This window comes from Candoia aspera, chromosome 2 (genome assembly GCF_035149785.1).
Source record: "Candoia aspera isolate rCanAsp1 chromosome 2, rCanAsp1.hap2, whole genome shotgun sequence".
Classification (NCBI taxonomy): domain Eukaryota; kingdom Metazoa; phylum Chordata; class Lepidosauria; order Squamata; family Boidae; genus Candoia; species Candoia aspera.
In genome coordinates, this window is record NC_086154.1 from 211,192,820 (window position 1) to 211,206,225 (window position 13,406).

Below are 13,406 nucleotides of genomic sequence, written 5' to 3' on the forward strand. Positions count from 1 at the left end.
ACACATTGATCTGTAGAGGAGTATAACACATATGCATTTAATCAAATAAATTCTGTAAAAAGTATGGAATTTGCCCAAATACAGTTTGTCTTTATAAAATTGAATACTTCAATGTTAATGATCCGACAAAAATAACTTTTGCTACAAACTGTATCTTGCGTGATTCTTTCTACAATCAGTTTTTTTCTGTCTCAAATATGCTTTGAGAACATCTAGCAGGTAAGAGGAGGAGGAAGAGTATTAATATTTACTTGTAAATAAAACAAATATTATTTTTAGTAAGAGTTAAGCACAGGTATTAAGAGTTTTTTGAGCAATTCCACCCCCGGTTGGAATATTCCCTCAGAAATTTTGAATTTGTGCCCCAGTGAGGAAGTAAACAACACATGAATATTGTTTCAAGCTCATCCACTTAAAACGGTATCTTGAGCTTCATACATTTTACACACCACTAATCTAAAGTGCGCTGGTGATACTTTATCTCCACACCTCACCACCACTCCCTCCCTCCCTGGATTCTTTGTTCCCAAGCCCCTTCCATCCCAGTGCTTGCAAAAAGATGGTCTACAATTCTCCTAGATCAAGGGTATGACAGATTACTTTGATTCTTGCAGATCTACTGTCCCTCTGGCCCACTCCCTACCATTTTTTTCTCATTTCCAGAATTTCAAACCAGTTTAGGATGGTATTTTTAACACTAGATTCATACCTTCCCACACATTTCTACTTCCCAATTATTCCAGACATTAGAAAGTATATAACATTAGGAAGCATATAATAAAGTTGAATTGTATGGTATCTGACATAGTGTTTAAATGAAAACACCAATAAACGAAACTGATTGCAAGCATCCACTTTCTTATCACTTAGATTCATTAGTTCAGTGCTACCAAGAATGAAAAACACAGCTTAAAAAAAACTACCTTTATTTTTTCTTCTTCATCCATTACATATTTTTAAACAGGGATGTGTTTTATTATTCATACATTCAGGCAATGTTGATTTTATTAGTTTAGACAGGGGGAAAAGCATATAAATGCAGACATCGTTGATTTAACCTGAACACAACTGTGTAACTTTCTACTGACCAAGTCATGTGTTGTGAGGACATTTTCCTTAGCATTAAAATAGTGTACTTAAAATATTGCTAAACAGCAATGTCTAGATTCCAGTCTTTGCAGTAAACAAACAAGCTTTACATTGATTTAATCTTCATTGTAACTGGATTAATATACACAGTGTTATGTGTAAGGAATTCAGATCATATAAACACTGTACAGGGCAAAGAAATCCTTGAAAATGAAACTGCTAGGTGTATGATAAGAAAGATATCGCATGTATTTACAAATATAATAGAGAAAAGAAATTTGGTCAAATACTGCAAAGAAGGTGTTCTCAAGGATGGCCAAGTTAATCATCTACCTTCTTTCAAATAATAATAATAATAAAAAAAGATCAGTCTCTTTGAGTGCTTAAAGTATAATCAACTCAAATGGTCAAGTGGAAACTCTGCCAAAGCATCTAGTTTACGCTTTTATTGGTCAGATCAAGTTCATAGATTAAGGATTTATTACAATTATTAACAGCAACAGTGATTAACAATGACCAGATCTGCACAAAGTGTTCATTATGTGCGCCTAATTCAAGACAAAACACTGCAGTTTGGCAGTTAAGAAAAATAAATTATAAAACAATCCCTGTAAATGCAATAATGAATTCAACTGGTGTGCATTTATCAATTAATACACATTTTGAATGTTACCATAAGATATTAAAAATAAATAATTATGCCCAAAGGCATGCACTGATAGACAAAAATTAGCTCTAGGAAACCCTTTTTAAAAGAAGACACATAATTGGAGTTTTGGTCAACAAATCTGTCTAGCCACTTTACCTCCTTTACTCAGATCCTTACGATACTGGCAGCTTAACATGACAAACACACACCTCTGTCATTATGGGTTTAAACAAAGCAAACTGAGGGGGGGAGGAGGAGGAGAAATGACTGCCTTTTGTAGTGAACTGTTATTTCATAATACAGGCACTTTAGGGAGTTATCGGGAAAGTACCTAATCAATCCAATCAACTGTATTTTAGTGATGCAGTATTTTGTTGAAATGTAAGAATATTCTAGAAACCCCCAGCGGCAATCATAAACCACAAGCTAACATTCATTAAAGGAAGTATTATGTTCAACCCACTTCCATTTCTCTTCTCAAATCAATAATATACAGACCTCATTTTATTACTTGGCACATCCAGACCTTTGTTTTTAAATTGTCGTTCAACAATAACTTTTGATTAACAATTTTGTGATTTCCCACTCCACCTGTTTGCAGTTATTTCCTAGTAGTGTGGTTTTATAACCCTTAAGCAACTTTCAGTTGATGTTTCAGCACTGATGTCGTACATAACTGGAAGCACAACTTGTATTATACGAATATTTGCATTTCGGTACGAACACTACTGCCACTTTAACTACACTGCATCTCAATTAGAGGTACAACAAAAGCAGATTGTAAAGCCCAGATTTTACAAACACTGATACGCTTCCTCCCTTAGAAACCACAGCATTTAGGCTTTGTCTTCAGATGATTCATCTAGCTTCTGTCTTAGTACCACCAGGCAGTGATTCTATGATATTTGTAATAATATTAAATGGTAAGTTTGCAAATGTAGTACCACCAGAGGGACAACTGGAAAAAATAACCATTACTGAAAAAAGAAATCTTAATGCAAGACATTTTAAATGCTTGGACAATTATAGCTTCATTTCCAATGTTCGTTCTCTGTCTCTCTCTTTCTCTTTCTCTCTCTTGCTTTCCGTATGGCATCCCTCAAATCTCAGCAAATACCAGGTTTATAAAATATCTGGTCTTCAGCTAATCACTGCTAATGTTTTCTAAGTCAATTTTTCTGAGGAAAAAGCATTTTCTGTATCTAAGTGGTCAAAAAGGTACTTATGTTGACACAGCTTTAAAGCTTCCAGAAGAGATGATCCAAATTAAAAATATGTTGAACCACCAAATCAAAGCAAGTATGAGAACCTTGCACTTAAAGATGATGCTGGAAAAACATGTGGTTACTAGAGAGATGACTTCTCACGATATAGCAGATGAGTAAGTAAGCAATTCCCCACCGTCTGCCTTCCTCCAAAGTCATTTGTGACGTTGAATAGTTTTCCTTTTTCTTCGCTTGAAGAAACAGCAGCACCTAAAATTGTGTCACAAAAACAATCTCATATAAACAGAAAAAGTAAAGCATGCTTGATGAAAGTTACTTCATAAATATTGATGCAGTTTTGAAATTGAAGCCATTCAAAGAATATTAAAATGCATTGTATTACAGCAAACAAAAATGTATAATAATGAAGGCATATAATACAGGTCATTGTATTACGTATCTAAAGAGATGGTGTGATGAGATAGTGCAGTCATAGCAGAACATCAAAATAAGCACAACGCAGGCATTTTCTTATAAATTTGGTTTTATCAGGTATGGAGAAACAATATATTATTTATGATTGCTATGTCCTGTTATTACAATTAGCATTCTAATTATTTTAATGGAGTGGACAGATTTTGTGGGCACTGTGGGGAGGCCTTCTTTAAAAAAAAAATTGATTTTTTCCCCTGGACAATTAAGAGAGAAGCATGTGTAACTAAAATTAGGAATGGTGTGTAGAAATAGCTCTTCATAATTCTAGGATTTCTAAAAAGCCTTTAGGTCATTAATATTTGTTTAATTTATTTTGTTGTTTAATGTTAAATATAGTATTAGGGAAAGCTAATGCTCGTAGTTACACTGTGGGAATAAGACTGGCCAATCAAGGAAGGTACAGGTAATTCTTGACTTACAACAATTGAGACCGGAATTTCCACTGTAAGTCATTACGGTTGTAAGTTGACTCACCATGTGACCAAACCCAATTTTGCAACCATTTTTATGATGGCTGTTATGTGAAACACAGGTCATTAAGCAAATCACTGCAGTCATTAAGTGAAGCCAGCTTCCCCCAATGGGTGTTTTTTGGCTAGGAAATGGCAAAAAAGTAGCAAAATGCGATCACATGACCACGGGACGCTGCAACTTGTCATAAATGCAAGCCAGCCGCCAAGCACCCGAAATGCAATCATGTGATTGCGGGGGGGAGGGGTGGTGCGACATTTCGCAATGCTTGGAAGGCCATAAAGCACCCATTCCGAGGCCATTGTAACTACGGACCATTGTTAAACGACTGGTGTAAGGCAAGGACTACCTGCAGTGAATGTGCGTACCAGTGTATCAGTAGGAGCGCATTCTACACTGCCTGTGCTGTATTTGTAACATCGCATGGAGTATATTTGAAATATAAATAAATAAATATTATAAAAGACAATTGAATACAGTTAACTACATCATGAAACAAAATTGCCTAAGATCCTGCCAAAGTAAAAAAAAAAAAGACAAAAAAAGCTGTTTACTAAAAACTTGCAGAGCAGCTGAACTCTAGAAGACTCTACCAGGTTTGCCTAGCGAAGACAGATGCCCAAGTCCTTCTGCCACCACATGGTCCACATCTATCATCCATTCTATCTTACTGTACTTTCTGTGAATTTGATGACAATTGCCCCCAAAATAAGAATTTGAAACTTTTGTTTGATTATCACAATTCCCTAGGACCTATATTTATTATTATTTATGTATTATTATTATTATTATTATTATGTATTTATTATTCTGAAAATGATCAAGTTTCTTAGATATTAGCATATCTATAAATTGCTGGGAAGGTCATTTCCCTCCTTATATTTTGTTTCTACAGGCAAAACAAAAACCAAATGTTAAACTTAGTCTTAAGTAGCTATGGCTTTCTTTGCCAAGTATCATTTTAAAACGGCTGTGAACAAAATATGGGAATAATTCAAAACTTTTTTGGAAATCCCTAAATTGTAAAGGCTACTTTTATACCCACATTTCAGACTTATTCATCTGAAACTTAACATTTTGCATCCTCTTGGTGGGGTCAGTATTGCCTATAAAATCCATTCATGTTCCAAGAAATATTAAACAAATAACAAAAGTGTAAAGATACTTGGCTCCAAATATAAATATAAATATAATCCAATTATTATATATATTATCAAATAATCAAGTATATACTGTATATTATACACACACACACACACACACTGTGTATGTGTGTGTACACATACATACATACACACACATACATACATACAACCTCAAATATTTCTTCAAATTTTGGCATTTTCATCTTACAAAGAGCTATTATTTCTGCAATGTACATTCAATTTCAGTGAAAATGAAATCTTTGCTTGAGTAAACAGTTAATGAGAAACTCAGAAATTCAACTTTATGAATCAAGATTTAAACTTGGACCTCCAAGCTCATTTATGATAAAATCAGGGATTTAAAAAAAATATATTCTACCCGGGATTGAACCAAACCTTGCTGTAGAACAAACCCTATGGGATGAGCAGAGTGTGACCCCTTAGCAGAACGCATTCCCTAGCCTTTAGAACCATGATTAAGGAAAATCAAACATGTAATGTCTCATCAGAAGGCTGTAAATTTCTGTTCTCCCAAATATTCTTTTTTTAAAATTAATCTTAAGGGATGACATATCAATGTGCTTCACTGTAGAACTGAAGAAAATGAGAACAGTAGCATTTCTTAATTTCTAATATCATCTTTGTTTCTTTGGGCACATGGACATTCTATAAAATTTCAGCTGCATTAAAAGTATTTAAACACAACCAAAGAACATCAACTGCAGTGAAATGTGTGCTCTTACCTAAATGGTCACAAGAGGGCCTCACTTTCATATGTAAAGACACTTGTTATTTCCAAGGGCTCTACTACGTATATTCCTTATGGGCAGAAATTTCATGTTTCTGAAGGCAGCATACATACTAAAACTGTTATTAAAATTATATTTAGTCAATACTAACTTATTCTGCGATGTATTCAATGCTCTAAAATGTTTCAGACCTAAATGATACATGAAAAAGAAATGAACCGTACCAGAAATTTGCTGAGAAACATTTTTCAGAGAAAATACATCAGAAATTGCAAACATATGTTAATCTATTAGCATGAATACAGTGGTTAATGGATCTTAAATGGGATTACTCAACCAGCCCTACTTAGGATTGTGAAACATCTTTCAAAGAAACCATCTTGGTTTGCCTTGTGGTACTGTCTCCACTGCATCTTTCTGCAGTGCTCTCTGGGAGAAAGGTACTTTCAGTTATGGACAAAACTCCATCTGTGGTAATATGAAAATGAAACTAGTGGGAGAAAGAAACAGAAGCATATTCTCTAAAAAGGTTATCTTGGGAATGCTGATAGTCAAAACATGTTTGGAAGATACTGACAGGAAGAATTTCTTTGGCTTCATTTCTTGCTATTAATGTGGCAGAAAAGAGGAGCTGGAATAGTTTTCCAATTTCTGAAAGCATGGTCTTGGTTGCTGGTACAGATACTGTGGTATATTCTAACCAATACAGCAAATATGTTGTGTAGTTCCTGTACTCCAACTGAAGCGTCATTGGTCGCAAACTAAAGGAACTCAAATTTTAAGTGCTTGATTCTAGCCTTGGACTCAGGGGAAGACTACAATCACACATGACAGAGCAAAGCAACATAATAACATCAGAACTTTTGATCCCAAGTCAATATGTCTTATGGGACTGTATTACCTCTTTAAAAAGGCTCTTCTGAACAAACTGAAGTACATACAAAGCACCTCTTTTCAAACTGTTCAGACTTGTCATTTTACATGACACCATGGCCGCTTTGAAAATTGACCCTGTCTCAGATGATACAGTAAGCATTTAGTTACTTACTTGGAATACACAATTAATAAAATTTAGCTACTTTTAACTTCTAAGAAATAAGGGTAAAAAATGGTATCTTTAACCTACCAGACTTGTTACCTGGCTACGCAAACCTGATAATTTGCCATCTGTGTATTTTCCAAAGGGGGAAATTTTCCAGCCAAAGCCATCCCATTTTTTTTTTCTTTTTATCCTCAGGGGACAGTAAACTGGGGCTACTAATGATGCTGGGTCCCAGCCACTTCAACTCTAATTGAATCTGGCAGAATATGTTTAATAAGGAAAAAGCCATCTTTATCATGAATTTGATAAAGTATGAGTATTTAGATGCCAATGGTGTGGAGGACAATTTGTTTCCGAAGTCTTGAGCAGTTTTTAGATAGAAATACTAGCAACATGTATATTGCCACAGGAAGAATGGCATCCAACTGCACCACATCAAAAATAATTTTCTAAAAGCTGTTCTTTCTGTCATGCAGCGCATATGCTCAATGTAAGTATCTGCTCTATGACAATCCTTTGGATACTACTATAGAGACTTTAGTGCAGAGGTACAGTAACAGGATTTTGACAAGGCACTGTACTGTCCTCTTCCTCTTGAGGTTGCAGTGGGAGTGCTAGTGATGGTGATGTTTTTGTCCTTTACATTTACTTTTGAATTTGACTTATGCTATCCACCAGGTATTTAGAAAGTTTTTGTGCTTGCTTTGGTATTGAGCAAGTTTTCCAAAATCAGAAGAAACTGTATCTCATGGTCCAGACACAGCTGGAGCCACAGATTCAGGCACTAGATCTTGTCTTGGGATGGAAGTCAAGTCTGGTGTCAAATTGCTCTGGCAGAGCATGCAGCTCCTTCACTTACTGAGCCACTGCAGATGCATAAAATCAAAGCTGAAGGCATAATTTAAGCGTATCAGGTCTTCTCTCAGAACCCACTTTATAAACAGGAGGAAGAAAGGCAATGTTTTACTATATGCTCCTCTTTAAAACAAACTAAAAGGGTGTCTATGGGAAGAAGTCTACTACCACATTTCAAACATTTCCAAAACAGTCACTTCAGGGCTATAAAACTAAAACTGTCAATGGTGGATGTGCACCAATGAAGAAATAACTCTGAAGAAAATGCAAATGCAAAATGGGATAGAAGAGAATGAAGAGGACAGAAAGAAAGGACAAAATAGGATAAAAGAAGAACAGAATAATAATATATGGCATGGGGTGAGAGAGCAAACACAGAAACCTTCCTGAAATGTTATTGCTGCATTGATCAAGACTGAGGAGAATGAGTAGGGCTCCTCTGAGTTAAGGTATCCCAGCTTCTCTTTCTGTCCATATGTATAGTGACTGGTGACTGGTTTATATATTGTTAAGAGCACGTTCCCAATATTATTCTTCCATTCCCTCCTGGTAAGAAGGTAATATTTAAAAACTGGTATCACAGTTCATACTTAATGTTATCCCAAGCAAACAACAAAAGGGACTAAAAGTAGATGGCAGTCAAACATAATCTGCACCTCCAACTGAGGGGAGTAAGTTCCCTTTCCATGTTTTCTCTTCTGTCCATATGACAATGAAATATCCAAATGTCCAACTTCCTATTTATCTCTTTAGTGGATGGTAGAAAACATAGTACAGTGACTGACATACAGAAGAGATGGCCCAGTGATGACCTGCCACTTGATGATCCTGTTGGACCTGAGGAAGTGGACAGGATCCTACGGACAGTAAATGCCACCACATGCCATCTAGACCCGTGTCCCTCCTGGCTAGTAAAAGCAGGCCGGGAGGTCACATGTGGTTGGGTCCATGCGATGGCTAATACATCCTTGGGAGAGGGGGTGTTTCCAGCGGCCTTTAAAGAGGCGTTGGTACACCCCCTCCTCAAGAAGCCATCGCTGGACCCTACTGCTCTGGACAATTTTCATCCAGTCTCCTTTCAGTCAGGTTTCAGGCCCGATTATGGGATGGAAACGGCATTGGTCGCACTTATGGATCTCTGGCGGGAGCGGGATGGAGGCAGTGCATCCATCCTCGCTCTCCTTGATCTCTCAGCGGCTTTCGATACCATCGACTATGGTATCCTTTTGGGGCAGCTCAGGGAGTTGGGGGTGGGCGGCGTAGCCTTATGCTGGTTCACCTCCTTCCTCCAGGGCCGATCCCAGTCAGTCTTGATAGGGGAGGAGAGATTGGCCCCACAGCCCCTTCTTTGTGAGGTGCCACAGGGATCAGTACTCTCCCCTCTCCTTTTTAACATCTACATGAAACCGCTGGGTGAGATCATCCGTCACCATGGGATGAGGTATCATCAGTATGCTGATGATACTCAATTGTATATCTCCATCCCGGGTGATATAAGTGATACCGTGACCACCCTCTCCGAGTGTCTGGGGGCTGTGGGGGCCTGGATGGGGAACAACAGGCTTCAACTGAACCCTGGTAAGACCGAGTGGCTGTGGGTTAATGATTCTTCTGTATCCGGGACATTAACATCTCTGGTTCTGGATGGGGTTGCACTGCCCCAGACAGACCCAGTGCATAACTTGGGGGTCCTCCTGGACTCACAGCTCCTGCTCGAAGAGCAGGTGGCAGCCGTGGCCAGGAGAGCCTTTGTGCAGCTACGTGCTGTGCACCAGTTACACCACATCCCGGACCAGGAGGCCCTTCGAACAGTCACTCATGCCCTTGTTATCTCTCAGATAGACTACTGCAATGCACTCTACATGGGGCTACCCTTGGAAAGTATCCGGAAGCTTCAGCTGGTCCAGAATGCAGCTGCGCAAGCTGTTTTTGGTGCCCCCAGAAGGGCACATGTAACACCACTGCTGTGCGAGCTGCATTGGGTACCAGTTTGCTTCCGGGTCCAATTCAAGGTGTTGGTTATCACCTTTAAAGCCCTACATGGCATGGGAACAGGTTACCTGAGGGACCGCCTCTTCCCCATTACATCAACCCGTCCCACCCGATCGTGCAGAGAGGGCATGCTACGGACCCCGTCTGTAAAAGAATTTCATCTGGCGGGGTCCAGGAAGCAGGCCTTCTCCACAGTAGCTCCTGCCCTGTGGAACATGCTGCCCCCGGAGGTGAGATTGGCCCCATCACTCCTGGCCTTTCAGCGGAGTCTGAAGACCTGGTTCTGCCGCCTCGCTTGGGGTGGAGAGGGGAATAGAGTTACATGGGGATGGTTGTTATAGACCACTCCTCCCACACTTGGACTGTTCTAGATGTTTCATCTCTTGGATTTTTTATTCTTTATTTTTATTTCTATTTATAGTATTTTTATTGTATTTTATTTTTTGTATTATTCTGATGGTTTTAATCACTTGTTGTAAACCGCCCAGAGACCTCCGATGGGAGGAGATGGGCAGGGATAAATTAGATAGATAGATAGATAGATAGATAGATAGATAGATAGATAGATAGATAGATAGATAGATAAACAAACAAACAAACAAACAAACAAACAAACTTGCTGTGCAACTGGGAGTCTCTGCCCTTGAGCAATCAACATGGAACTCTGATTCTGATGGAAGGCTGCATCATTGCAATTGGCCCCAAGACTTGAACAGTGGAAGAGAATCACGGAAGACCAGTACATTCAACTGCCAATGCAAACCCATTATAGTTTCCTGGGGGTGGAACCAACTACCACTCCTAATGTGAAGAAGACCAAGAAAAATTATATTGGGTGACTAGGTTGTTGTGTAAACTAGCCAAGCAGACTGTCTCAGCAGCAGCAAAAAGAGATTCAGATCTTCTTATCAACTGAATTACCTCCCTCACAATTCTCACTTGTTCCATTTCAGCTATGTGAGTGTCCATCTATTTTAGTTTCCAGGTTTAATGTAAGGTGCTGGTTTTTACCTATAAAGCCCTACATGGCTTAGTACCCGGATACCTTCAGGACCACCTTCTCAGCCAACTTCAGACTGACCAATTAGATATAGTCAGGAGAAACTTCTGCAAATCCTACATTTCTGGAGGTTTGGGGGGTTGAGGCAAGGAGGCACTTTTTTTCTATTGTAATGGCAACATTGTGGCATAGCCCCTCCCTGTGGAGATCAGGCTGGCTCCCTCTTTGCTGGTTTGCCACAAGCTCCTCAAGACCAAGACAGCCTTCCCCTGATTGGATTGTTGCTGCCATCCTTAATTTCCTTCCTGTTCTTCTAGTGCTGTTGTGTTTTTATTTCTGCATGGGGTTGTTTTATTTTTATTTCTATCTAAGCTGCCAAGAGTCATTTTTGATTGCAGCAAATAAATAAATAAAACTAGCACTAACTTCAGCATGCATACTCTTTCCACTAAAATCTGCAACGAAGAGAACATTATTTTTGTGGTAAATTTCTGCATTACTTTGTTCTTCCTATACTTTTAACTCCCTGGTAACTCACCAAGAAAAAAATCACTTCACAAATTTAGTTAATTTTGTAAATCATAATAGTTTGTGTGAACGGATATGATGGAAGAGACAATATTATGCTAACTACGATACTGATAATGTAAGGACTGAATAGTATGGTAACACAGAAAATCAAATATACTTCACTATATAAAAAATATATGATATAAATTCAAAATAATAATGCTGTCTGTAAAACACATACAAAACAAATACTATACCCTAAGTATATTTATAGGGTCTGTACTGGTATTTCTGCATCCACATAAATATACTTCCATGTTTTTTTAAACATTATGTGAATAATCTGTCATAGCTACAGCAATTAAAAATTAATTACAGGCATGTAAAACAGGCTATAAGGGACCAACTGACAGAAGATTTAGATAAAATCTACTGTATTATATTATTTAATATATACTCCTAAGTACAGATATCCTAGGATATATTATCACTGTCTCTCTAGGACCCTCCTTCAAAATTGAAGTGTATTAACTTATTAGAAGGAGTAGTAGCTTTGTTTGACATGACTGCCACAGAAAGTGCTTTCTGCAGCTTTTCTGCAACACTTTTATACATTATTCTATTTGAAGTTATGGTTTTTATAATATATTTCTGTTAGTTTTATGTCATTATGATCAGGGGCTAGTAATTAGTTTCTTAAACCCCTATTCCCTCTTGTATTTTTCCTGTTTATATCATGTTATTTAAGATTGAAAACCGGAGGAAATACACTTTTAATAAGTTTTGATGAGAAGTTATGGGGAGAAGGGCTGAAGAGGGGGGTAATTTTTTACAAATCAATGAATATGGTTTATTTCATTAATCATATCCAAATATTAGATTACTTAAAACATAAAAGAACTTATAAAGATATAAGTGAATATAGTTTTCAACTGTCTGATGCAATTATCAGCATTAGGAAATTAGATAAAACCAATCACCATTTTAGAAAATTTATCATTCTATCCAAAACTAAAACTTGCCAATAATAAATGAAAGGTGAAAATATTTAGAGACTGCATTTTGAGATGAGTACAATCACTGAAATGTGGAAATGCACTAAAGTACAAATTTGAGAGGAATAATTATTCCCTGAGTTATCAGTTAGCAATTTATTTATTTATTTATTCAATTTGTCCCCACCCGTCTCCTCCCATTGGAGGAGATTACCAATAACTAACAATTCAGTAAATGTAGGTGAAAACATCTACTGTAATTTAGTGGCAATTAAAATATTTTAATTATTTATGATGTTAAGGTATTACTGTGGAAGTTAAAATACCTGAAATTGTTGTTTTCCCTTTAAAATGACAAATCGATGGGCAAAACAACTGTATTAAAGCATAAATTGAAATTAAAGCATAAATTCAGAAGTATTAGATAAAAATACATCAAGACTGTATCACTTCAAAACAAGCAAGAGTTGAAGCAGGCAAAAGTGCTCCTCAATAAGCTAGCAAGTTTCTCACATTAAAGAAGACCAATATTAAAAACCATTACAATTATTTTGGTTTGTTTTTTCCAATTGTACTTTTGTTTTTAAATGCTCTGGAGCTATTTCTGCCTGCCTGTGCTTTAGAACTCACCACATGTTCAACACTTTCTGGCAGCTAATATGAGGAAAATACAAGGAAGGAGAAAAAATCAGAATGAGGTATACTGTAAAAAAAATTACATCTGAATATATAATTGCATACTGAAGTAATAAGACAGTAAGATCAGTGAAATTAATGTAGACCAAACTAAGCAAACCACAGTCACTGAAAACATTAAAGTACTTCTATTTCATATTTCGGCTTGTAGCTTGTAGCTTAAGCATTTCAGATAGTTTATGGTACAAAAAATGTGCATGTCTTGCTTACTTGTTTGTTTCATAGATCATAATTCTTTCTGGGTGTTTTAATATGGGATAGAACTTCACATCCAGAGGCTGAGATATTCTCAGTTAAATCCAATTGTGTCTGTCACTAACGCCATCCTTTTTTACATGGTGAACTTGACTCATTTGCAGTGCAGAAAGGAAAGCTAATGTGTACACAAACTTCCCATTCCCTACAGAGTTTTGGTGTATAGCAGGAGGATGGAAATGAACTATTTTGAACAGCCTTTGCAAGTATAAAAGCTGCACCCTTTGCTGAGAAACATCTGTACTGTGAGTGGGATTT

At 37.2% G+C, this 13,406-nt stretch overlaps 1 protein-coding gene and 1 long non-coding RNA gene across 8 annotated transcripts in view; both read right to left on the reverse strand.

Moving 5' to 3' along the window:
• Positions 1 to 1,520: 1,520 nt before the first annotated feature.
• Positions 1,521 to 13,406, reverse strand: part of CSNK1G3 (casein kinase 1 gamma 3) — a 79,332-nt gene continuing 67,446 nt past the window's right edge. For 2 of the 7 annotated variants that reach the window (XM_063295289.1, XM_063295290.1), the window contains exons 15-17: positions 12,524 to 12,572; positions 3,140 to 3,213; positions 1,521 to 2,696 (exon numbers count right to left, since the gene is read on the reverse strand). In XM_063295289.1, coding sequence (XP_063151359.1) covers positions 2,597 to 2,696; positions 3,140 to 3,213; positions 12,524 to 12,572 — 223 coding nt within the window. In that variant the 3' untranslated portion in view covers positions 1,521 to 2,596. Of the gene's footprint in view, positions 3,214 to 12,523; positions 12,573 to 12,823; positions 12,852 to 13,406 lie in introns of those variants that run through there. The other 5 variants (XM_063295293.1, XM_063295292.1, XM_063295295.1 and 2 more) reach the window with 5 other exon arrangements.
• On the reverse strand, positions 4,851 to 6,553 carry LOC134492570 (uncharacterized). The gene is made up of 2 exons (XR_010067470.1): positions 5,210 to 6,553; positions 4,851 to 5,073 (listed from the first exon to the last, which is right to left on the reverse strand). It is a non-coding gene; the product is annotated as an uncharacterized LOC134492570 (long non-coding RNA).